The sequence below is a fragment of the Protomyctophum parallelum genome, assembly GCF_964188405.1.
Source record: "Protomyctophum parallelum genome assembly, chromosome: 6".
Lineage (NCBI taxonomy): Eukaryota > Metazoa > Chordata > Actinopteri > Myctophiformes > Myctophidae > Protomyctophum > Protomyctophum parallelum.
Window position 1 is genome coordinate 22,148,236 of NC_139701.1, and position 24,003 is coordinate 22,172,238.

Genomic DNA, 24,003 nt, shown 5'->3' on the forward strand with positions numbered 1-24,003 from the left:
AGTAGTCTAATGTAGCCTAGTTAATGTATATTAAGCTTAACGGTTACTGTGGTTCCTAACTTAATTCCTACTATGAAATAGGTTAGTCTAACGCCAGTCTATGATGTCTATAAATGACTCATACATTATCCCGTCATTGCATCACCATTGTAATTTCATTGGTTTAAAAGGCTATATTGTTCATGTAGGCTATGTGTCTAATTAATTAACATAGCATAAGCACTGATCAAAAAGAAGAAAAAAAAACTTTTAGGCCCAAATGTTTTTACCAAATGTTTAGTTATTCATCAAATCAATTAATCAAATTATTGATAATATAATTTAGTTGAGGTATTTCTCTGTATATTTGAATATAGCCTGTAGTCTATTATGTGGAAATTGTGTGCATTTACTCATGTAAGTGTGCTTCCAGAAGTGACATTTCCAAATTACAATCAGGAACACAACGCTTCTATGAATAACAGTCTTGATTAAAAAAATACCACATTAATTTCAGTTTCATCATATACTGTAATTAACATAGTAAATCTGTTCTGAATGAGCAGACCACTTCAATTAGAGGAGCTTTCTTTTTCTTCCACAGAACTATATTATAATGGACAGATCTTGTTAAACGTGGTTTTAACAGGGTTTCATCACAGACTGGGTTTTCGCGAACATTTCCATGACGCCATCATGGACCGACCTTCTGGGACTTCACCCTAAAGCTTAAAACAAAACAGCCTTCGACAATGGCCACTGCAAACAAATGATACTAAACGTACTAAACAGCTAAATCTTGAGTACCTCGACTTCAAGTGATAATGAAGCTCATTTTCCCATGTAGAATATGAGAATCTAAACATCTGCAATGTGCCGATACTGTACATTGAATGGGGTTGAAAAAATGACTGCCCGTATTTAACAGGTCCCGTTTAATTTGTGGATATGAATTCACAAAGCAATTTACAAGATATCCTTAATTCAACATGCAGTGACCATAGAGACACATCAAAGATGTTAAAGGTGTAAGATTAGATGAGCCAGATTGGCAACTTTGTGTTTCACAGTGATTATTAGTGTTCTAGTTATTCACAAAATCATTCTAAAAATCCTGTGATATGCTGTGTTCTGACGCAGAACAATTGAACATAAAATACAAAAATAATGACACCCTGTTTTGGAAGATGGGGATTTGCTGGTATACAATAAAAAAAGGACAAAGGGCAACTTTCCTGCAATATTGGTAACATTGATAAACCACTCCAGATCTAATTTCAAATGAAGTTCATGCGGGAGTGTGCTTTAGGCGTCCGTAGTCCCATGGGGTCCACTCCGGGCTCTGATCCACGACCACGCTGCTGGGTGAACACATTCTTTGCCGACTGTGATGGCGCCAGTGTGTGTCCTCCAGAGGAAAACCAATGACCACTGAGAAAAGGCTCAAGCAGGTCGTCATTAACACACATCCAAAACAAACGCACAGCTGAACAGGGTTCCAGTACCAATCTAGAGTTTACCATTAGCAGAATAAAGCCTGGGTTATACTTAGTTGCATGTCGGTGTTGCACACTGAAAATGGCACACAGTATGTATCTGCAATTATCTGTGGGCGAGACCTGCGAGCAACTAAGTATAACTCAGTCTCAGACTAAAGCAGCATGTTGAGAATATACTGTAGGAAGGAACATACAGGAGAAGCCCTCAAGTCTAGTTTGGTACCCATAGTACATCATTGTGGATTTGCCCTCCACAAAGCATTTCTATCATAATAACAAATGTACACCTTTTCTCTCTTAAGATACAAAACTGTAGAAAATATTTCGTCTTTTAAAATCAAGCTTTCAAATTGGAAAAGAAGCAATGTGCTGTAAGATGTCACAACAGCCTCTCTGGGAACAGTCTTTCCGTTGTTTAGGTCCTCTTGGCAAAATGAGTACACCACTACATTTTGAAAGGTATGAAATAATATCACTTCAACAGAGAATCCTTATTCAGCTCTGAAAACAAATTGTTTAAAATCGACTATGGAGTAAAAGTTTAATTAAACTAAGACCCTCCCAAAACACTGTACATAGTAGAAATGTTAGAGTTGAAAGTCTGTTCTTTCTTTTGATAAGGCACAATTTCATTCATGTTGCTCCTCAAGATTAGTGCTTCCGGTTTGGCTGTTCTTCGAAAAACAAAGAAGAAAATCAAGGCTCCTCCCTCACACGTAGGCCCCCAACGCTGCATGGAACTCGGTGAGACACTGAACAAGCTGTTGAAACTTCGGCCTTTCCTCCAGATCCAGAGCCCAGCAACAAGCCATTACAGCAAACCTATGAAGCATAGCACAGGTTAGAAAAATGAGCTGCTTTCATTAGCAATTCTGACTTGGGGCTACTTTCATTAAAAAAATGTCGTTAAGGATTGCATAATTGTTGACTTCATAAATATCACATAAAATCACTTCAATGGGTCAATCTGTTGAAACTGTTCATTGATGGTTGTAGATTTCTCTGTTTAAACATCTCAAACACCCTCACATGGAGTCTCGACACCAAATGCATCGTCAAGAAAGCAGAGCAGAGACGGTATTTTCAGGGGCGTCTCTAGACTTTATGTGAGTACCAAAGCTCTTGTGAACTTTTACCGCTGTACCACAGAGTGTTCCGACAGGCTGATCAAACCTCACTGCTCAGGGCTGTAGACTGCTATAAAGGAGTGTGAAGACGGCAGCAGAAATCATTGGCACAGAACTACCACAATTTCATAACATTTACATCACTTGCTGCAAAAGGGGGTACATTCAGTGTGCTCAGTGACGTGAAACAATGCATTTGAGGTCATTGTTTCATGACGTCAACATTTCACAGAGAAATAGGAAGGTTATTTTCCCACATAAATATATTATTGATCTCCTCAGATCAGAACAATGAGAAGATGAAAATCTGCAACGTTTCCCTGTAAGGACACTGTTCTGGCTCCTTCCATCTAAAACCTAAGCATCAAATCACAAACACCAGCCATCTCAGTAACAGTTTCTTTCCACAGGCTGTCATGGTTGCTGAACAGCTGACGCACCCATATGCACCGCACATCGTTAGTGTATAATAATCTGTACTGTAATGCTATCCTGTACTACTGACTGTATATTGTGGTTTATATAATGTATATATATATACGTGCATTGTGTATACAGTCTACAGTAGGTAGGTCTGTAGTGAGTATTCTTTTGTTGGTTTTGGGATGGTGTGTCCTTTGTGGTGAGAATCAGTGCACATTATTTCATTGTATCAAAATAGACAGAGATTTGAATAGGAATGAACATTTTACAAGTCTGAAAATGTGTTGATCTGACGTATACTGAAGGCAGTGAAGTGGACCAGCCTGTACAGCACTGATAAAGAAATTAGATTTAATTTAATTCTGATTATGATATCAGTACTGAATCTTCTGATTATTCCCAGCGGCTTCTTTTCCTTTAGGGAAATCAACTCAACAGCTATTCTGTTCAGGGGGAAGATTCAAGATTCAACTATACACAAGAGCCTGATACTTATCTTCAACTAGGATTTCCTTCAGTAGGAATAGGAATGTTACTTTTCCTAAAGTGGAGTTCAAACAAAGTCATTGTCAGGAAAATTACGTTTTAATTACTTTAAACACCCTGATACTACTGACAGGAGCCACACTGAACTGTTATGTGCTGCCATGTGATGTACTAGGTCCAATGTTGTTGACAACGGAGTAGTTATGAAAGCATTGTTGTTACAAATTACTGATAGTAAATTCTATGAATTATGTTGCCTATCTGGAAGATACAAGCTTCGGAACAAGCATTCCATTGTTCCATTCCATTCCAAGCAATGCCATCGTGTGTGCACAGGTGGAAATGTAAACTATTTGGATGTGTGTCAAAGTCATGGCATAATGCTAGGAGATTTGGATCGCTAGTAATGTTTTTGTACAAATCATACTGGCAAACTGCAAGTGTTTTTTTCTTTTTAGAATGTGCTAATGCATATTATTTTTCAAACTCAGTATTTCAATAATGCTTCTATGAAAAAAACCAATAAACAAAGTTAAGAAAAGAAAAAAAGAATGTGCTAATGCAAGGGTAAAGGACGAGTTATAGACAGAGCAAAGTAAAATTGACGGAACATTTGAATCTACACTGTCTCCAAAGAAAAAGTGACATCCTAAAATTGGGATTTTGGGCATGATAATTACGCTCTGTTGTGCTAATGTGCTAATGCTGAGCCTGGCCTTTCTCTCGTGGCCAGCTCCATCATGACAGATAAACAATGCGGGTGGCTGTTGGACATGAACTGGATTTAGCAACCCTGGTGGGCTTCATTTTTAGGGGGTCTGCAATAAGAAGCATTCCTGGCGAACTGAACCCTCACACACTTGGCTCACTACAGACGTCCATAAATTTACATTAGGAGTGTATATGTGGAGAACAACGACAAATATGGCCACGAGGGCAGGCAAGGGGGCTGTTTTCTTTTCTCCTCGAACAATTAGAGCTGTTGTTTATCATTCTCGCAGGCTAACTGTAGCTAATGAACATCTGGCGAATTCCATCACTAAAAATAATCCCGGGAGACATGGTATGCATGAGAAACAAGACAGCACCGGGGTGGTTATCAGAATTCTGAACCATCATGCTAAATCAGCACAAATAAAACACATTCCGTCTCAATCAGGCCTTGGAAAGTGGGAGTATGTTCAATTGTCATTCTGGTCCATACGGACTTGCATAACCACGTAGGGTTAAAAGGTTAAATTACGTACAGTTCATCCGGACAGTTGATAGGCTGCGCTATTCTGTAGCCGTCCTTCAGGTATGCAGACATCTCAAAGGGGTCGATGTCAACGTAGGGGGTCTGGCCGAGAGTCATCAGCTCCCACAGCGTTACTCCAAAGGCCCACTGTGGAAACATTGACACAACACAGACAGGGCACGTGAACGTTGACACTAACATACCAGTCTAGCACCAGAGTGTTCATCTGCGATGTTTCCTGGAAACAAACGGCAGACACCAACGCCATATATACAGTACACAGTGATGTTGTTTCCCAAATATTTGAACTGATTTTAAGTGGTCGGTCATTATGTATCTTAGCCTTTGAGAGTTAAAGTAACCGCTTTAACCACTTAAGCCCTATACGTCGTTGTATGACAAATTGTGAGAATTGCTACCGTAATCTAAATGCCCACAACGCCAGGGTTAATGTGGTTGAGAACTAGGCTGCATAGTAAACATATCACTTCCACTCATTCCATTCCATTTTAGGAATCAAGCCATTAGACTAATTATCTGCCAATTATCTAAGCGTCCAGTGTTTATGTCATCTGACGATGACATATCTGTAGAACACAGTTCATTGTTCCCAAGGGGGTCTAACTTCGCGGTAAGCTAGCGTGTTAGCGTGACCTTTGCCGAGCCCTGGCCTTTAAAGGAAGTGAAAGTGAGCGTTGGCTGTTGGGGAGGACAATAGGTCGCAGAGATGACCAATAAGGGTTTGTCCAGAGGAAATCCACCCCATTTCCATATAAGCATCAATGATGTTGCCAACGTTTCCAGGTAAGCTCCATCCTTCCCCATATCACACCCTCTCATGCTAGTCTACTGGCATGTCTGGTGTGTTACAACTGTGATACACAAATGGCATGTTTAAATCTATACACACTATGACTCACTTACTGATGACGTTCAGTGGCTCGGAGTTCAGTGTCTAGGCTTCTGTATTACGTTTAATTTGTCTTTACTGACGGTACAGAGAAGTGTAGACCTACGTTGGTTTCACAGCAGGAATGCAGGGGGTGGGTAGGAGGGTGAGGGGCGGGGGGGTGACATGTCTGGCTGGGACACGTCTGTTTGTGAGAGGGGTGTCTCCGAGGATCAACCAAGCTTCCTGTCATGTGCAATGCTCCGTCCACTACCCTCATACTGGAAAGACCGTTTGTCACTGCCAGAGGCACATTGTCCCCAATAGCGGACCTCCCTTCCCCTGCACACTGAGGCAGGGCTTCTAAAAAGGATGGCACCCAATATCACTAGTCCCTATTTCCTGCATGGCACTCCCTCTCTCTGTGTCACGCGTCCAGAAAACGTATTTAACTATTTAAAAAAAAAAGGGCCCTAGAATAACCATCTTAGTCGTGTACTATTTTGACAGCAGTGATGGGTGTCAGGTTATTATGTAAATATATACAACTGGGAGGGGGAGAGATAGATCGTGGCTAGGAAGTAAGCAGTATATTTAGAGCTGGCATTCTCACCACGTCACTGGCACTGGAGAAGTCATTGTTGAGGAGGCTCTCCAGGGCCATCCAGCGGACAGGCCGGTTCTCGTTGTCCCCCAGACAGTGGTAATCCATGGGGAACAGGTCCCTGGCCAGAGCGTTGTCTGTGATCTTCACCTGCATGTTGTCATCAATGCTGTTGTGGGACCAGAGAATTGGACACTGCTTTGAGGCAAATGCTTGCATACTTCTATGCAATGTAGTGTCAACACTTTTTTCTGTGAAACACCACCATACACATATATACATATTGATAATATAGACATATATAATGTATATTGATGCTTACTTTTAACAAGCTGCACACTTTTCATTTTGGGCAAACAATAGCCTGATAAAGGCTTGTTTTGTTATGTGATACTAGGTTGTACAAGGAACCAACAGCAGATAGAAGCTGGGTAATGGACACTCACACACAGTTCCTTGCAGCCAGGTCTTTGTGGATGACCTCCCTGCGGGCTAGGTAGCTCATCCCACATGCAATCTGGATGGCCATGTACACCAAGTCCTGTTGAGAGACGGCCTGGAAGGAAACCAAAGGCAGACAGACAGACAATAGTTGAATGATGGTGTAATTACACAACTAGGAATTGTGTTCCTTACAAAGAAAAGAAATCGGGACATGGATAAGCTGACAGTTTTACAGCTCCCGAGTGCAAAAGACTTGAACAATGAAATGGTACAGTGGAAAGGCCATTACAAAAGTTTTAAGCTAGCATCAGAAGTCACACTAGTCGGCCATAATGTTGACATTCTACTGGACATGTGTCAATTACTCGCCATATACATTTTCAATACATACATGAACAGTCATGACACCAAAATATAACTTATAATCTTATAATCCAATTAGTTAACATGCCCACATGCTGAACTACAGAGTATTGATACACTGTACAGTCACATGAATTCAAATCATTTCAGAAATCATCGCAAAAACAATGCAGACAAACACTACAATGCATGCCTGAACTATACACACACACACACACACACACACACACACACACACACACACACACACACACACACACACACACACACACACACACACACACACACACACACACACACACACACACACACACACACACACACACACACACACACACACACACACACACACACACACACACACGCGCCCCAAAGTCCTTCTCTCTCATTAACCACCTAATTGGCCGGTATTGCTTGATATCTCAGTGGCAATTTTGAGACCAATTACTGGATCTTGGATGCATTTCTATAAACATCCTGTACAAGTTAACAAGGAACACACGGGCATTGATGTGGTAATGCCCTGTAAGGCCAGGTCCCGACGGAGCAGGCTTTTGCTTTGTGTACACCATCTTCTCTTCATGTAATGCTGGCCCGGCCAGACGCGCTCAACTGGCTCAGAATGATGCACACAGCTGAAGATTTACAACCGCCACCACTTTATCTGATGGTGTGACTCAACTCATATCAACTGGACCCGTTGAGGGGAAACAAACTCTTGGCAACAAGTGAATAAAGCTCCAAGAAGGCACCGGCCTAGGCATCGTTCTTACTGGGATTTACAGATCGTGGCGAAGCGGCCGGAACTCTCTGGGCTCGCCATGCACAATTAGACGATGGAACGGCTCACATTGCCAGGGAGAAAATGACAGCTGTTCAAAGCTGAGTGATGTGCACACATTCTGCACAACACTGATACTTCAAAACCAGATGTTCACTCTCGGAACGAGAGCCAAACTTTAATGCTATGCTACTTCGGTGCGTTCCAGACAGTTTGATCTAACCCCCGACTGTTTACACTGTTGATATTGTTTGGATTGATGTTTATTGCAACAGCACGAGGAAGAAGTTAATGACTATGTCTTTGTCAGCCTCTACACCTGCCAAAAGTATATAATGACACAGCTGAGAATTAAGGTGTTGACGTTACCTGAAGCTTTACAAAAGAGATGTAAATGGGTGGCAAGCTTCATCTTGTGGATAGGTGGGGGGCATTTGCTATGCCAAAGTGTACCTCTTAAAGTGAATGTTGCGCTTTGTGGCTGAGTGATTGGTTAGATCGACAGTATGCCTATGCCAAGTAGATCAAACCCTCCCTGGGGTTGATGAGAACAAAAGCCTGACTGTCTTTTCCTAGAAAACTAAAATCTGTGCCCTGAGCATGAGCTCTTAAGACCGCATTGAAAATCCTCCTAATAACACTGGAAACGCGCCATTATTGCTTGGTGTCAATTGCAGCAGACAATTGCAAACAGAGAATGGTCTGTGAAGCTCTGTGGCAGAGGGAGAAACCGTTTTCCTGATCTTGTTTCAGCCATAGCCATAGTTCTTGCCTTGATCTGTAATTCAACATAATGAGTAACATCTCAACATTGACTGCCATTGTCGAGTATACTTTTTATCGATTAGACTGCGCTCTTCGGCAATGTACAGTATGAATAGTAAATGGCGCATTTATATAGTAGCTATTAGGGGTTCAGAGTCTTGCTCAAGGACACTTAAGACACTAACTCTGGTATGGGGGAGCCCGGGATCGAACTGGGAACCTCACAGCATTTTTCTCTGATTATTTTCCCAGATTGCATTTATGGTCAAAACAAGCTTTATTCATGGCCCATAACTAAGAAAATAAGATTGCGTCGTCACTTTACACAGCCTTTGTTTACTTCCGGTTCACGTTTACTCAGGACCCGTTATAGCCTTCAAAACAAGAGTCTCCACTGAAAAGACCATGGCAATGAATTCATTAATTAGTAACTGGCAGTCAACGTGTGTAACTTAAAACTGCAGAGACTCCAGCAGCCGCATGGCTTTCCAGCATCTCACCTGTGGGTTGTTGGCCTCGGCCAGCTTGCACTGCCGCAGGAACAGCTTGAGGTTGCCCCAGGCCATGAAGGGCAGCATCACCATGGGCTTCTCTCCGTCCTCTATACATACTTGACTTATGGGCAACAGATTTCTGGAAACCGGCAGTCAACATGTCAGCACTTGATTTATGAGTATGACAGTAGTTGTGTGGGCACTTGAGTATGTATAACGCAGACTCATCTCACTGCATGACAATTTGGGGGGTTATGGGAAGGGATGAAAGTATGCGAGTTGAGAGAGAGTGTGTGACTGTGTGTGTGTGTGTGTGGGTCACTATTTCCCAACCATAACGGAAGGAGTCGCACTGAAACACTTCCCACATAGACAGAAACAGAAAGAGGAAGGTGTGGGCATGATGCTCACATCTTCCACAGACACAGCTGAAAGTACACTTGATGTCTCAATCTCATGAGAAATACCACCGTATTGGACCTAAATGACTGTCTTTGGTGGACCAATCCCACTGTAGTGGTGTCAGTCCACCAAAGACTTATTTCACATCGAGGACATGAATATCAGCACAAGGACACGATGAAGAAACCAATATTATGCCCCAGTCTGGATTTGGTAAGTCTGTGGGAGCATGACTCATTCATTAGCCTTTGATTGGAGCCATTCGGCTGGAGACCGCACAGACGCAGCCTTTGGGTGACGCACCTGTGATGGAGGCCTCGAAGCTTGCAGCTTTCTGTGATCATCATCGTCACTTGCACTTCCGATGCGTGATCTGGACAATAAAGTCATATGAGAGAGAATATTATTATTGTGAAGAAGCATAGAAGCACTGAAGCAATGCAAGGGCCCAGTCACACAAGTGCTACAGACGTGTGAGATAAGGTAACACTGGTGTACCTTGACCGGGCACCAACCAATAGGAGAGATTGGCTTTGGCAAACACACAACTACAGAGAGGACTTTAAAGTAGCGCTTCACCCATTTTCAACCTTGTCTTCATGTAATTGGTCCTCACTAATGATGCCACTATTGCCTACTCCACGATCTACTCGCTCTGTCTCTGAGAGGTGGGCTATGGACAGTTCATAAACCTGCCAACCAATGACATTATCCACTGGCATTCAAAGCCAATAGAAACGTCATCCTCTCTCTTACTGGAAGAATAGCACAATGAAATAATTGTTCTTGTATAAAAAAAGAAAAGAAAAAAGGTTTAAAATCTTTGAATTTACCAAGCCTGCCTACCGTCAATGTCACTGGTAGGAAGGTTTCTGAACTACCCACAGCCCAAATCTGAAACACAGAGCGAGTGTGTGTGTGTAGCAAAATTTGTTTCCCATCTTATAATAACAAACATACGTGAGGACCAATTATATGAAGACAAGGTTGGAAATGGATGAATTGCTCCTTAAAAAGGGTGACCCAGCATGGGCACTGTCAACACTACTTGGGGTAGCAACCCTGGGAGGACAAACTACTGCCAAGCTTGCAGAGCTTCACTATTTAATCTCCATGTGCAGCTTTCACTGCAGCTCTCTACTTAAGGGAAGCTGTATTGTTTCCTGCCCTATGGGCATAGTGGAGGAAGTCGTGTGTTTAATCAAAACAAGAGTGGCATGAGCATATTGTTCGCCGACTGGTATCCACCCTGCCCTGAGTAAACAATGGAGAATGGAGAGGGCAAAGGTCAGCTGGCAGTTGAACATATAAGAGCCTACAAATATGTCTGAAAGACTCGCCTACTAAAGCCTGATTAATACTTTCTCACACGACAGCGTCGCATGCCGAAAACAGGCGACTTACAAGCTCACATTGCAGTGCAGATGAGCTTGTAAATCTGCGTGCCACCTTGTCATGCGATGGTGAATAAATTAGGTGTCCACGGGCACGTAACAGTTACCGTGCTATAAATAGCCACGGTATTGAAACAGTGAGAATTTGGCGCTCACTGTATTTATTTATTTATTATTGTTTATGAATATATGAAGAAAATCTGGCTGTCTTGCACACACACGTATGGGAAAGCCCATAGCGGTTTCTCAGATGACCGCTAAACCAAATAAGTTTGGTAGAGCATGTCTGCAATGGCAACGCATTCTCACAACATTCAAAGGTCTCGCTCACTCCTAATTCTCAACGAATGTCTGTAATTCTAATTTTCCAGTATCAATTCCTTTGTCTATTCAATCACAATGATTTGTGCTGTGTGTTATACCATAACATTCACTCTGAAACACACTATAAATTTAATTCATCCATTGCACAGGAAATAAAGGATGGATTACAATAATTTAACATTCTCTAATCTCTATAATCAGTAACATGTTGGTGATACTTCTAGGTCCATCAAATATAGTTTTGTTGAAAGGCGATAAAATCCTAGAGCTTATGAAGCAATAGTCGGGTAATGTCCAACATTACATATTAGAGTCACATGTCTGAAATAAGTGATTGTTATTGTCATCACAATTTTACTATAATCCACAAAGTGTCACTGTTAATTCCTTGTGTTTTTATCAGCAGTTGCCAGTTAAGCGTATCAAATCAAATTATGTGTTGATCTGCATTTCCTATTACCACAGATTCAGTTTAATTAATCCAGAACACAAGCGATTGCTGTAAATTAAAATTCTCTACAACCGGCCAGGGTCTAGTGGTCTAGACGGCCTAGTGGTCCGGGCACCTAGGCTGGTAATCCAGCCTGACAGCGCGTCGCAGGTTTGAGTACCGATCACGACAACCTTTGCTTCTGATCAATATTATTTAATTCCAAGGCAATCAATGTCAGACAACACAGACTGCCTCTTCCATGTGCAGAGAGGGATAGAGTGTAAAATTGCACTGTCTGGGCAATAGGCATAGCACAGTCGGATCTTAAAGGCATACATTTCAATGGATAATCAAATATTTGTTGTGTGTGTGTGTGTGTGTGTGTGTATATATATATATATATACATATTTTTTTAAATGTATATTTAATAACGTGAAATAATTTATACCGCAGTATTTTGTTTTATACCATACTGTAAAATGTCATACTATTACATGCCTAGTCCACAGTACTCACCTATGTGTAGGACTTCCAGCAGGATCTTGCAAGACATGTAATCTCTATATTTTCAAATTATTTATTTTCCAATTTCACTGCTTGTCTATTTCCGAATAACGCTCAGATACACGCTGCTTTTTGCAAAGGATTGCTCTTGATCAGATGTCTGATGGGTAAACAGCCATACTACTATATCCACTTCAGCCAGTGGGGGAAGAAAATAATTTAAGTACAGATTTAATTGCTTTCAAGACCTTTTTAATACCTCTAAAAAAAACAATATTTCTGGTACGGCAAACTACAGTATCCTACAGCATCAACATTATTGCATTTTATCAAATTTGAAACTGAAATATTCAGTGCCGATTAGCTAACATATCTGCCTTAAAAACCCATTGTTTCATTGTTTGTTTGTAAAAATTGTTTGCGACAAAGTTCACATCACGCTTCATATGCATAGCGGAAGGTTTCAGCCAGCCACGATAATTTGTCATCCTCCAACCACTTCTTGTTAAATTTGCAATTCCCCATTGCTGAGAGATTGCACCATGATTGCATGGTTTGCTTGCAGCGTTATGTTCCATTTGTTTTTCCTTCTCTGAGCTGCAGCAGTCGAATCAGTAGTTTAGTGTGGGTTAAAATGCGGATCACAGGCAGCTACATAAGGCATTCCACCACATACCTACAGTGTTCTCTGTAATGTACTTTGTGTCATATGGTTTTCCACATCTGCCCAAGTCAGAAAATAAATAATGGACTAAAATGCAACTTGTCTGTCATTCTGCCCCATATCAAATTTAATGCCCAAACTCCTATCATTTCAGATATTTTAAGGCATTTTTATACTTTGAATTTCTAACATTTCAAGACTTTTTAAGGATCCACAGTATACCAAGTATGATCTTAGTGCACTAAGCCAGGGGTTCCCAAAACCTTCTCCAGTTCTCCATTCAAAGGACCCCCAATAGCCATAGCCTTCTGCTGTGGCTCCACTATTGCAAAATAGAATAGCTGCAATTACTGATCTTTAAGCTCAAAACACACTGCAACGTGTTGTGAGCTTGTTGATCAGCCATTTTCAAGCAATTTGGAAATATTTGAAAAGGAATTTGCCAATAATGACATGCTCAAAATAGGGATGCCAGGTTCAAAATGATCAAAATGGAACAACGATCTTGTGAACTGAATTAAGAATACATTTAGAATACATAATTTCATTTAAATTTATTTATAAATGTTTCGCTCCTTCCCGATTGCCCCCCGGGCCCCCCCCCCCTCCTCATTGACAACTACTGCTCCAAGCGAGCCAGCATGTACACTTACCGTCACTGACATCCCTGCCCTTATTGTACCTTCCCGGAAAGCTGCACATTAAAAGGGGGTGATGGGAATAAAGTCATAAAAACATTACCACCGACACCAATGTTTGCTCTAAGGGAGCCAAATGTGTTACCTTTCACTGTCTTCACAAAGACTTGCTTTTCCTTACTGGGGTCCTTCTCATCCACAAGCACGCCATGGAAGATGCGACCAAAAGTCCCTGTCAAAGACAAACGGTAGATTTAACGTGAGTGAAAGGGTAAGAGGGTAAAGAAGGGCAGACCTCTTTCATGGACAGAAATGTCAGCCGGCTTTCTGGCTGCCATGTTTGGCTCGTCTGTAAGCAGAGGCACTGGTTGTTGTGTCTCACACGGGAGACAATCTATTGACATGAGCCAAAGTGAGGGCCTTTCACTTGACCTCAGCGGGCCCCTGCGATGTGGAGTTACTCCAACTTACAATATATATTGTCTCCAAATGTGTTACTTTTCAGGATTCAAATAAAAAAACAGCAAAAGTAGCAGATAAGTTGAAAAGAAACGCGTCGCTTCACGCCACGTTTCAAGCTTACAGAACTGCTACCTTTGTGTAATGTTGTAGTATGATCAAGTAGGGGATTAATAAACACACACACACACACACACACACACACACACACACACACACACACACGTGTTAGAATTTGGAGATAGGAGATTTCTGCCCGACATCAATGATATGGTTTGGGGGTAAAAACACAATTTTAAAAGCTAAAGAATAGCGAGTGCATTCATTGACTCCTTTGACTAAACTGTTGTTGCTTCAGGGGTGGTGGAATAAGTGCGAGCTTTGTTGAGGTGAAACGCCATTTAAAAAAACATAAACCATCAACCAAAAAAAATCTGCAGCCCCGGGGCCACCGTGGCCCTGTGTTCCAACAGGAACAGTTACGACAAATAACAACAGGGTTAGTGTTTAACACTAACCCCCACCCATACCTGTAGGCCTGTCTGGACGCGCTGCCTCTCAACAGCACAACCACACCATCACAGGCTCCCATGTCTCATCCTCCTTCACCAGCTCACAAACATTACAACAACTACGCTGAAAGAGCTTTATTTTGGGTGGTGGCAAATCTAAATAATTGTCCCTGTGTGTGTAATCTGCGTATGTAATAATTGGAGAACATTTGGTGAAAATAGGTGAACCTTTGACAGATTGTGAGCTTGTAGATACGGTAGGCCATCGGAAAAGGAGGGGACCAATAGGGTTTATGTAGTTAAGAGGTCTATGTAATTGTGTTTTATTTTTTTATCCTGTAGGATAAAAGAGAATTTGACACTATCAATTACAAACTACCTAATAATATTGTTTTGGGCTTACCGGTACTTCCTTTTTATCTGTTACAGATCAGGAAAACAGTCAAAACATCTACCGGTAAATGATTAAACATTGTATTCAAAGGCATAGATTAAGATTTTGGTTTATTGCCAAAACAAACAATCGTCATTATACAGTTGTTATGTAGTTGTTATTCTGAGATGACTACACGTTTCCAGCTGCTTTTGCAAAAACAAGTGAGGTTGCACAAAGCAGGCTGATAAAGGCGAGGTTATAGAACTGGTCAGCAATATTGTCCAACATCATCCAAAACAAATTTGATTAAGGCGACACACACACGAGGGCGCGCGCACACACACACACACACACACACACACACACACACACACACACACACACAAGGGCGCAATCTGCAGAGTTAACTAAGGTTTGAATGGGGTTACTCAGAATTAAATATCATAAGTGAGTGAGTGCTAAGTAAGCACATGCGCTGACAGATGGACGCACAATACTCTAAAAGAAGGCAAATAGCAGTGTCAGGACCGAGCCTATGTTTGTTCAGGACTGGAAGCCTGGGAATGTATTGCTACTCGTTGTGTCAACACATCATCTGCAAACAGCATGCAGCCAAGTCACAGCATGGCCTGGTAGTGCAGCTCGGCCCGCGGTTTCTCAAAGGACACTTCTTACACCATGGTGTAAGAAGAAATATTTGGCAATATTTCTTTCAAATTATAATTTTTCCTTTTATATAATTTAACTAACTACCTTCTAACCTTTTATCCCCTGGCCTTTCTTTTACTAGTCTCATTTATTTCATTATCCTGATGATTTTATAAAAATGTAAAAAGCTTGTAAACTACCGGTATGTTAAAAGTATTTTCTACAAACAACATTGTAATTTGCGTGGTTTGGATTCAAATTGAATTTGCTGTAACGGTTGTTACAAGTGTAAAAGCACTTGTGTCCAGACTTGCAGAAGGTTGTGATAGCAGACACAAGAGACATCAGAGTACATCAATCTTTTCAGAACAGCCTGCCTAAAAATAAACTCTGACTTGTATTAATAACTGAGCCAACATCATTCTGGCCTGGTCTCACTGTCAGATCATGGCCATCAGTCTGTTCAAACTTGCACACACCAATCAAAGTCAGATGCATGAAGCTAAAATAAAAATGATTTCACGAGCAAACCTTTTGCTCTTGCATAACCAGTTTAGACTTGACAAACACAATGCATAAAAGTGCATATGCCTGAAGAACATTATAATGTTATGTACAAAATGCATAGGTCATGAACGTACATCTGTTCTAAAGAAAATTGTAAAATATGTACACAATGTATGTGTCAGGAATGTGTGTATGCCTGTTCTAAAGAAAATTGTAAAATATGTACACAATGTATGTGTCAGGAATGTGTGTATGCCTGTTCTGAAGAAAATTGCAAGGTGCATGCAATATCTGGTTATGCAATGCCTGTTGTGTTTGTTGTCAGAGAAGTTGTTCTCTTATCGATGTCCGATAATCCAGAGTGGTACCATTAGTACTCAGAGGCTAGTTGTTTATGATGCTAGCAGCCAGCACATACAGTAACTGGGTAATATAACCGCAATTGGTACAGCGGCAAAAATGTTATGCAAAGCTTGGCCGATCCGTCAAGCTGAATGGTTGCGTTTTCAGGGAAGCTGATGCCCATGGACACAGACAGACTGACAAATACAGACATCTGTGGATATTCGGTTATGTACAATAATAATTAGACAAACTTGCTCCCAGAGGGGAAATTACATTTTCAGCTTCACAATTCCACACATTTCTGTTCTGGCCAGGAATCATACCTGGGACAACAAGGGTGTCTGGCTCCCCAGGCAGGCTTTTTGTCGCATAATTATAGGCTCATTCACTGCACAATGTACATGTATCACTAGGTCATTGCGCACGCACGCACACACACAGGCACACACAATTGGGGAATTCCATATTGGATGCCTTGACGTGTGTGCGCGTGCACATGTCTGTGTGTTACTATACTTGTGAGGAGGACCAAACTTGTGTCCCAATAAGTATAGTATGAAAGATAGACATTGTGACGACTGACGAGGGTAATTTTTACATCACGGGAATGGTTGCTTTTATAATTTAAAAAAGGGTTTATTTTAGACCTTTTAAAGGTTTCATGAGATTCATTTTCATTTATTTTTCAGGTTTTATGACCTCAATTACACCTAAAAAACCTGAACTTTGAACATTCAGTGGAGTTTCTGTGATCTGGAGTTTTTTCTGGGGTTTGGAAGCCTTTTGAGCTGCAATGAAAACAGGCAAAACAGTGAAAACAGTGACATCTGCTGGCAAATCCGATTGACATATATGGGATTTGCAGGCTGTGACATCACAAACAGCAGGGAAATCAAAGCACTTGTTTGAGCCAGAAAACCCCAGAGCATAGAAAATCTACTGAATGTTAAAAGTTCAGGTTTTTTGGGTGCAAACCTAAAAACATTGTAAGAAAAATTACAAAAACTTTTTTTTAATGTCACAATCCCTTTAAAGTTACAACTAGGAAAAGATTCAGGTTGGTGTTAGGATTAGGCATTTAGAGGTTTGGCCTGATGTTTACTTACTGTAGTTGCACACCGGAGTATAAATCAGGCTTTATGGTTACGGTTAGAAATGCTGAAAAAATAGGTAAAATGGCATCCATCTATCCATCCATACATTCACAAAATATCTGTCTGTCCTGTCTGTGCAGTGCAGAGTGTGTATTCGGTCGGATCAAGGGTTGTCGGAAAAATAATTAAATATAAAATAAAAACATGAATATATGTATGTCTGTCTGCATATCTGTGGAGGATACACCAAATCTCTGTGTCTGTGGGGTGTACTGTAGGCAGAGGGTTTCCCCGATTGTCTAATTCAACCCATCGGCTTCATGGATTAGCCAAGCTTTGCATTGTTTGTCCTGCTGTGCCAATATAAGGTGTAGTTTACACAATAAAAGTCCATTCACGTTTGCCCATGTCATCTTCAGTTTGACATCAACAGGGATCCCCATGTCTCAAATGCATATAGTCAATCTGTCGTATGTTAGTGGGTGTACTCTGAAAACAAGTGCAATGGGTACTGCATAAACCAGTGGAGCATGCATTCCCAACAAGCATCGTTGTCTTGCATCATTCCCGAGTAGGGGGGTTTATAACTGTGGTGAAGAGTACTTGTGTGGTCCTCGAATAGTATAATTCATAATATTGCTGTCCTAAAACGTTTATGTCCTCACAAGTATAGTAATACAAGTGTGTGTGTGTGTGTGTGTGTGTGTGTGTGTGTGTGTGTGTGTGTGTGTGTGTGTCAGCGAGACACTTAGACTTATCAATAGTGTGGTATACCTTCATGCAAGACGTCCCGTAGTGTGACTCTCTCCCTGGAGATGGCGATGTCCTTTACCTTGGCTTTGGCTTCCATTAGGGTCACACTTCGCAGGTCGTTCTTCTCTATGCGCAAGGATGGATAGCCTGGGAGGGGACATGCATACGATCACCAACTCTGACTCTGTATGGAAGGTTGAGAAGGATTGACCAACTCTCAATTTGAATGTGAACCCGCTTATTGAATCTTTTGGGTAACTTATTGGTGGACAATGTGAGGAAAACTAATTGTCGATGCAGCTTTTAGTGCCCTTTGTGACAATGAAATTGCACCCTTCTAAAACAACAGAAATGTATTTCATTCCATTCATTTGGGGTGAAAAGATACAAGAAGAGAATGTTGGCTTGGAGCTTATTAAATCTGAATAATTTGCCCACAGTTGCAAAATGGAACTGGCCTTCGAATTCCAACACTACGAAAATATATTATTGTTGACTGTAGGCCGCATTTACTATGAAAACCTGCATATCTGTGTGTCACGTTCTGTGTGTCACGTTACACCTCTACTCCATATAATGGTCACGCCTCGTGACATCATGCCTCCATATATGGTCACGTCCTCATGACATCACGCCTCCATCTCCATATATGGAGCTGACCCGTTTTGACATTCCATATGTTGATCCTTCCCCACCCGTCCTTCCTCTTTGATGTCTCCCTTTTGACTGATACCTGTCCATTCAAACTGTAGACAGGCCCGCCACAAAGTTATTAGTGCAGCTGTGCCCGGCAGCCGGCGAAAACTAGAGTTCTCAACAGGCTCGAAACTTAAGGCCCGGCCCTACCTGGGCCCTCATCAAACTCTGTACACTCAAGACACACTCCATATATGGCCAATACATAATTCATTCCATATGTTGATCTGACCCCCCATACCAAGCGACAACCCCACAGGGAGTGCAGTACCCGGTCTGCCCGAGTCGGTCGGACCCACGGTTGTCCAGAACCACCACAAAATGCCTCTACCTGGGTTCTGGACAGGGCTCCTGCCCAGTGTCCATATATGGAGCTGGCCTGTTCCGACATCATTCTGACGTCTGCATAGACGTCTGAATTCAGAGAATTCTAAAATTACAAGGAAAGCAGTGGTCCAGACTTGGCTTGTCTGCGCACTGACAGACTCTAGCTGTCATCATTCTATAGTGCAATGTGGGCAGTTCTTCAGGGTCAAGCTCAAGATGATCATTCAAGCGTATTCAAGATGCATAGTCAGGGGTTTTCCAGCACCTCAGCTACAGAAAATTACCATCAATGAGAAGCCAGAACTTTCTTAGTTTGTTTCGATTTCAAATGTTTTAGTTAAAAGGCATTAATAGCACAATGCAAAAATGTTTATGCAATGTTTATGACATGGTAATACTGTACTATGCAATAGCAGGGTATGTTATTACTATTCTGTGCAATAAAATATGATGTTACTATGTAGCGAAATGCAAGGTACATAATTATGTACTATGCAATAGAATAGAATGCCTGGTACACATTCAAATCTAAGCTCATTCCTGAACCACCCCAAAACAATGTTCTAATTTAAGCATAATATTCAAACACCCGTACTAACCCTGTTCTTAAGGTGCATACCGAAACAACGTTAAGCTTGCTACAGTATCTTTCCACAGATTAGCGTACAAGCTAAACATGACCGTCTTGTATATAAACACATCTTGTGTGTACACAACATTTTAACGATGAACGATAAGTGTCTCCAAGGCTCATGGCTAATAAGGAGCACTGTGACAGCACCAAGTTATGTGCAGCTGCTCACAAATAAGTGAGGTTAACCACCGCTAGAGGGTATAGCCATAGCGTCACCAAAGCAAACTCAGAACAAACCTCTGAGATGCACTCGGTATCATGACTGATTGTAAGCACTGGCTGACACCTCGGCCCAGTTTGAGTCAGGCGCCAAGGCAGACAATGTGCCCCTGGGACATCCCAGGAAACTCTTGACTTGTCTCGTACAGCCGTGCCACATTCTTTGTCAGATTTACAGCGCACCGAGTTCTCAACTCCACATGAGTTTGAAGAAGTAGGGGTCGACGTGAGGGCTTAAAGGAGTTGTTCACCCCCCCCCCCCAAATACTTATTTGTTTCTATCAATTACACACCCCATGAAGCCTTGCATTCACAGATATGTTTTAGTTTTTGTCACATTCCTGAGCCTATAATTTGATGACCGGTCATCAGTAGGAGACTCAGTAGGAGACTCTACTCAGTCATCAAATTATTGACTAAAGAATCTTCATGAATTCAAGGCTTCATGTGGGTAGTAATTGATATCGGAAAAAAAGTAATTAGTGTCTCTTTGAAACTCAGCCAACCTTTTGCTGAAATGTTTACGCCAGTGATGTCACTGGGTTAAAATCTGTGATGTGAAAATTACAACTGTTACTTTTCTTTAGACTCTACCCTTGAGGCCATGACATTGTAGTTGTTTGCCGTGTTTATGGCAAAACAGTGACCTTGACTTCAGAAAATATGAATAGGATTGATGCAACGGTGCAAGCCAGGCAGAGTGCTTGAACAAAATGCATGAAACACCGAAAATTGACTAAATGGGAGAGAAATACAGACGTCTTGTTTAATATGGGCTATGGGTAAATAATAGTGTTGTTTTTTTTATAGACGATAACACTCATCAGCAGTGAACTGAAATGCACATCAGTGTTGTGATTATATTTCATGTTATATTTCATATTGGTTTAGGAAAAGACAGAGGATAGGGTTAGGTTGGTTGGATAGTGTGTCAGCTCACTGCTACCACCTAGGGGTCAAACTAAGCACATTATTCACAATATTCATATTCAACACAATCTACAATAGCATGTAAAAAAAAGGTAGAGGATCATCAAACAATAAAAAACAGATAAATCCTACAACATTTTAAGAATCTTAGTGACCACAGAACAGTTCTTATTTTTGGCTCATCTGTACCAATACTGTCAAGACAATACACACAATGAAGAGACACGTTATGAAATGGTTATACATTTCCATAACACATGAAGTGGATGGGCTCGACTTTAGATCACCTGCCCTGGGCGCGGGAGCTCCTATTAACAGTTTAAGGACGGACAGAGGTCTCCAGACTGAGGACTCCATCCTATTAATTAATTATGTGCGATGCCCTGGACGGAGATTGATAAATAGGACGGAGACTATTGATATCAAAACCGATAGCATCGCTCCACAGGCTGGGAGCATCTGTTGCTCAACATTCAATGTTGCGCAACAGTGGGGCGTCATCGAAAATGTTCCCCCCCATTTTAGCCGACGAGATCAAAAATCTTAAAACGTTAATAACTCTTGATCTAAATCATTCCGTCCAATTCTAAGAAAATATTATGTGTTAGACGGCCCACCGCAGTCCTGTCGCTAGTCGCGGTAGAATTAATCAAACCTCCCGTTGTTGTCGATCGCCTGTAGAATGTTTTGGCTACATCAAGCTACTTCAGCCACATCCGGGATAACATCCGGTCGGTCACTAAATGTGCTCCGCTGCTATAAATCGCTGGGGGCTCTGATTTAATGGATTAAATAACCCCGGGCCCTCAAGGTGTTAAAGAGGCCCAATCCAGTTTCATATAAATTAGGATTATAGTCACATATGTGTAAATTCCTACCGCAGCATGAATCAATATATAGATGTGTTTTACAGTCATTACCAGAGTAAACAAACTCTAACTGGACTCTATTAGGGGCTGAAATACAGTAGTAATAATAGTAAAAGTAATAGTTTTAGTTTACTCCAAGTTGTTTTTCAAACAAGATACAAATTGCTTTAGAAGAGTATTGTGTGGGTAATCGGCATCACAATGAAAATTATTTTTTCAATGTTTTATTACCATTGCCAGTAACTTGATTTTGAGGGCCCACTTTAGTCACTTGCAATAATCACCTCATGGCCCAGAGGCTGGGAATCGTTGCTGTGCTGAAATGGAACTTACTTTTGGTTTCGTGTGAGGGGGCACCAGGGTTTGGAAAGGAGGCGGCAGCAAGCTGGAGTATGGGTGCGGTACCAGGGTGATTGTCTGATGACAAGAAGAGGTAGAAGAGGGGGAGGGAATGGAGAGGGTGGAGACAGACAGACAAGACAGACAGACATACAGCGAGATGTGGTTTTAATGGAGAGCTCACTCAAATTGCAGCCTGACCTTATGTGATGGACGTGAAGTACACAGCAAATTTCTAAGTGCTAATTCAAGGGTCCAAGTTGACATTCTCAGAGTTTAATAGCACTGAGGGTTTTTGATGAGTTGGACTTATATTTTTTCCCCAGAGTAGGGCTGGGCGATATCAAATGAATATCACAATTATTTCAAACTTTTACCTCAATTACGATTTATATATATATATATATATATATATATATATATATATATAAAGAGAAAAGAGTACTGCTTGTGAGCTTGTAGATCATCTATTAAATACATCGATTTCACTATGTCTGTACGCTTTGTTATACAAGAAATGTAAAAATATATAAATAAATAAAAACCTGCTTCTCGATTAATTTTTCTTTTTTTATATATATATATATATTTTTTTTATCCCATGATTTTGTAACCCATTTTTCACCCCTGTGTCAATCATCTAATGTGATCCTGGGCTCTACACACCCTCCACCAACCTAGTCCCCATATATGGGGGACAAGGGGAGAGCAACAGACTTGAACTCATGCTTCCTTCATGCCTGAGTGTCCAAGTTGCTCCTTTACACCTGACAGGGGGGAGTTTCCCTGGTTGGACGTAGCGCGTGGAAGGAACACGTTATTCCAACCAGTTCCTTTCCGCTCCATCAGGCGCCCCGGCTGGCCAGGGGGAGGCAGTTTAGTGACCAGGATATATTTTCTATTAATTGCCCAGCCCTATTTCCTTGTCTATACAAGACGCATCCATCATATAAGGCATTCACGCAAGTTGGGTAAACTTACCCATTGTGGGTTGGTTTGAAAAACAAAGGTGAGATAGGTGGATGGTTGTGCCAATCAAGACATTCAGCAAAGCAAATGAGACAAAGATGGATGTGTGGGTGGAACAAAATGCATGGAGTCTGAGGTGGAATGGTAGCCACTAGGTGGCAGTAATGTCAAACACAGAGACAGGAGACATACAACTCTGTGATAAGAGCTCTGCGTACTATTCAATGTAAAGACAACAGCTAGGCCTTGATGGAATGGAATGAGAAAACACTGAAAGAATGGAGGTAAGAAGTGCTGAACAAGTATGAGGCTGCTAGCCCGTGCCTACCAGCCAAACTGCTGTCGATGACGCACTTTCCCCACAATGAGAAACAGGCAAGTTGAGTGTCACGTTCTCTTTACATTGCACTCTGCAGAATGTTTCGGTCACATACCATGCAGTGCAACATCGCCCATAATTAATGGTTGGCTGTGCCAGCAGCAGGACGGGCTGGCAGGACGGGCTGGTAGCCTCTATGGTTGTGCCACCTCCCAACAATAACAGTAAAGGACCTCTGCTGGATGATATGTGCTATATGCCGACTACTATTTACAGTTGGTGGATGAAGCTCTGGCACTGAGGTCCTGAGGTAGCAGAGTCTTTGATTTCTCACAAAACAAACGGTGCAGTTAAGTGACAGGACAAGCGCTCAGTATAGGAAGGTGGTGCTTTGACCAGAAAACATTTGTTGCACTACTTTCCACTTTTTTCTTTTGAGGTTTAGAAGTAGGATGCACACAGATCATTCAAAGCACATCAAAGTGTGCCATAATCATTGACAAGTTAGCCATTTCTTTACCTCACAATGTTATTATTAATTCCTTTCCTTCTTTTG

At 41.5% G+C, this 24,003-nt stretch overlaps 1 protein-coding gene across 2 annotated transcripts in view; it reads right to left on the minus strand.

Moving 5' to 3' along the window:
• Nucleotides 1-899: 899 nt before the first annotated feature.
• ryk (receptor like tyrosine kinase) overlaps nucleotides 900-24,003 on the minus strand; it is a 58,771-nt gene continuing 35,667 nt past the window's right edge. The window contains exons 8-16 of one of the 2 annotated variants that reach the window (XM_083766965.1): nucleotides 22,154-22,237; nucleotides 18,167-18,292; nucleotides 13,597-13,683; nucleotides 9,797-9,866; nucleotides 9,098-9,230; nucleotides 6,691-6,800; nucleotides 6,254-6,413; nucleotides 4,762-4,898; nucleotides 900-2,300 (exon numbers count right to left, since the gene is read on the minus strand). In XM_083766965.1, the coding sequence (XP_083623091.1) occupies nucleotides 2,189-2,300; nucleotides 4,762-4,898; nucleotides 6,254-6,413; nucleotides 6,691-6,800; nucleotides 9,098-9,230; nucleotides 9,797-9,866; nucleotides 13,597-13,683; nucleotides 18,167-18,292; nucleotides 22,154-22,237 (1,019 nt within the window). In that variant the 3' untranslated portion in view covers nucleotides 900-2,188. The remainder of the gene's footprint in view (nucleotides 2,301-4,761; nucleotides 4,899-6,253; nucleotides 6,414-6,690; nucleotides 6,801-9,097; nucleotides 9,231-9,796; nucleotides 9,867-13,596; nucleotides 13,684-18,166; nucleotides 18,293-22,153; nucleotides 22,238-24,003) is intronic. The other variant, XM_083766966.1, reaches the window with a different exon arrangement.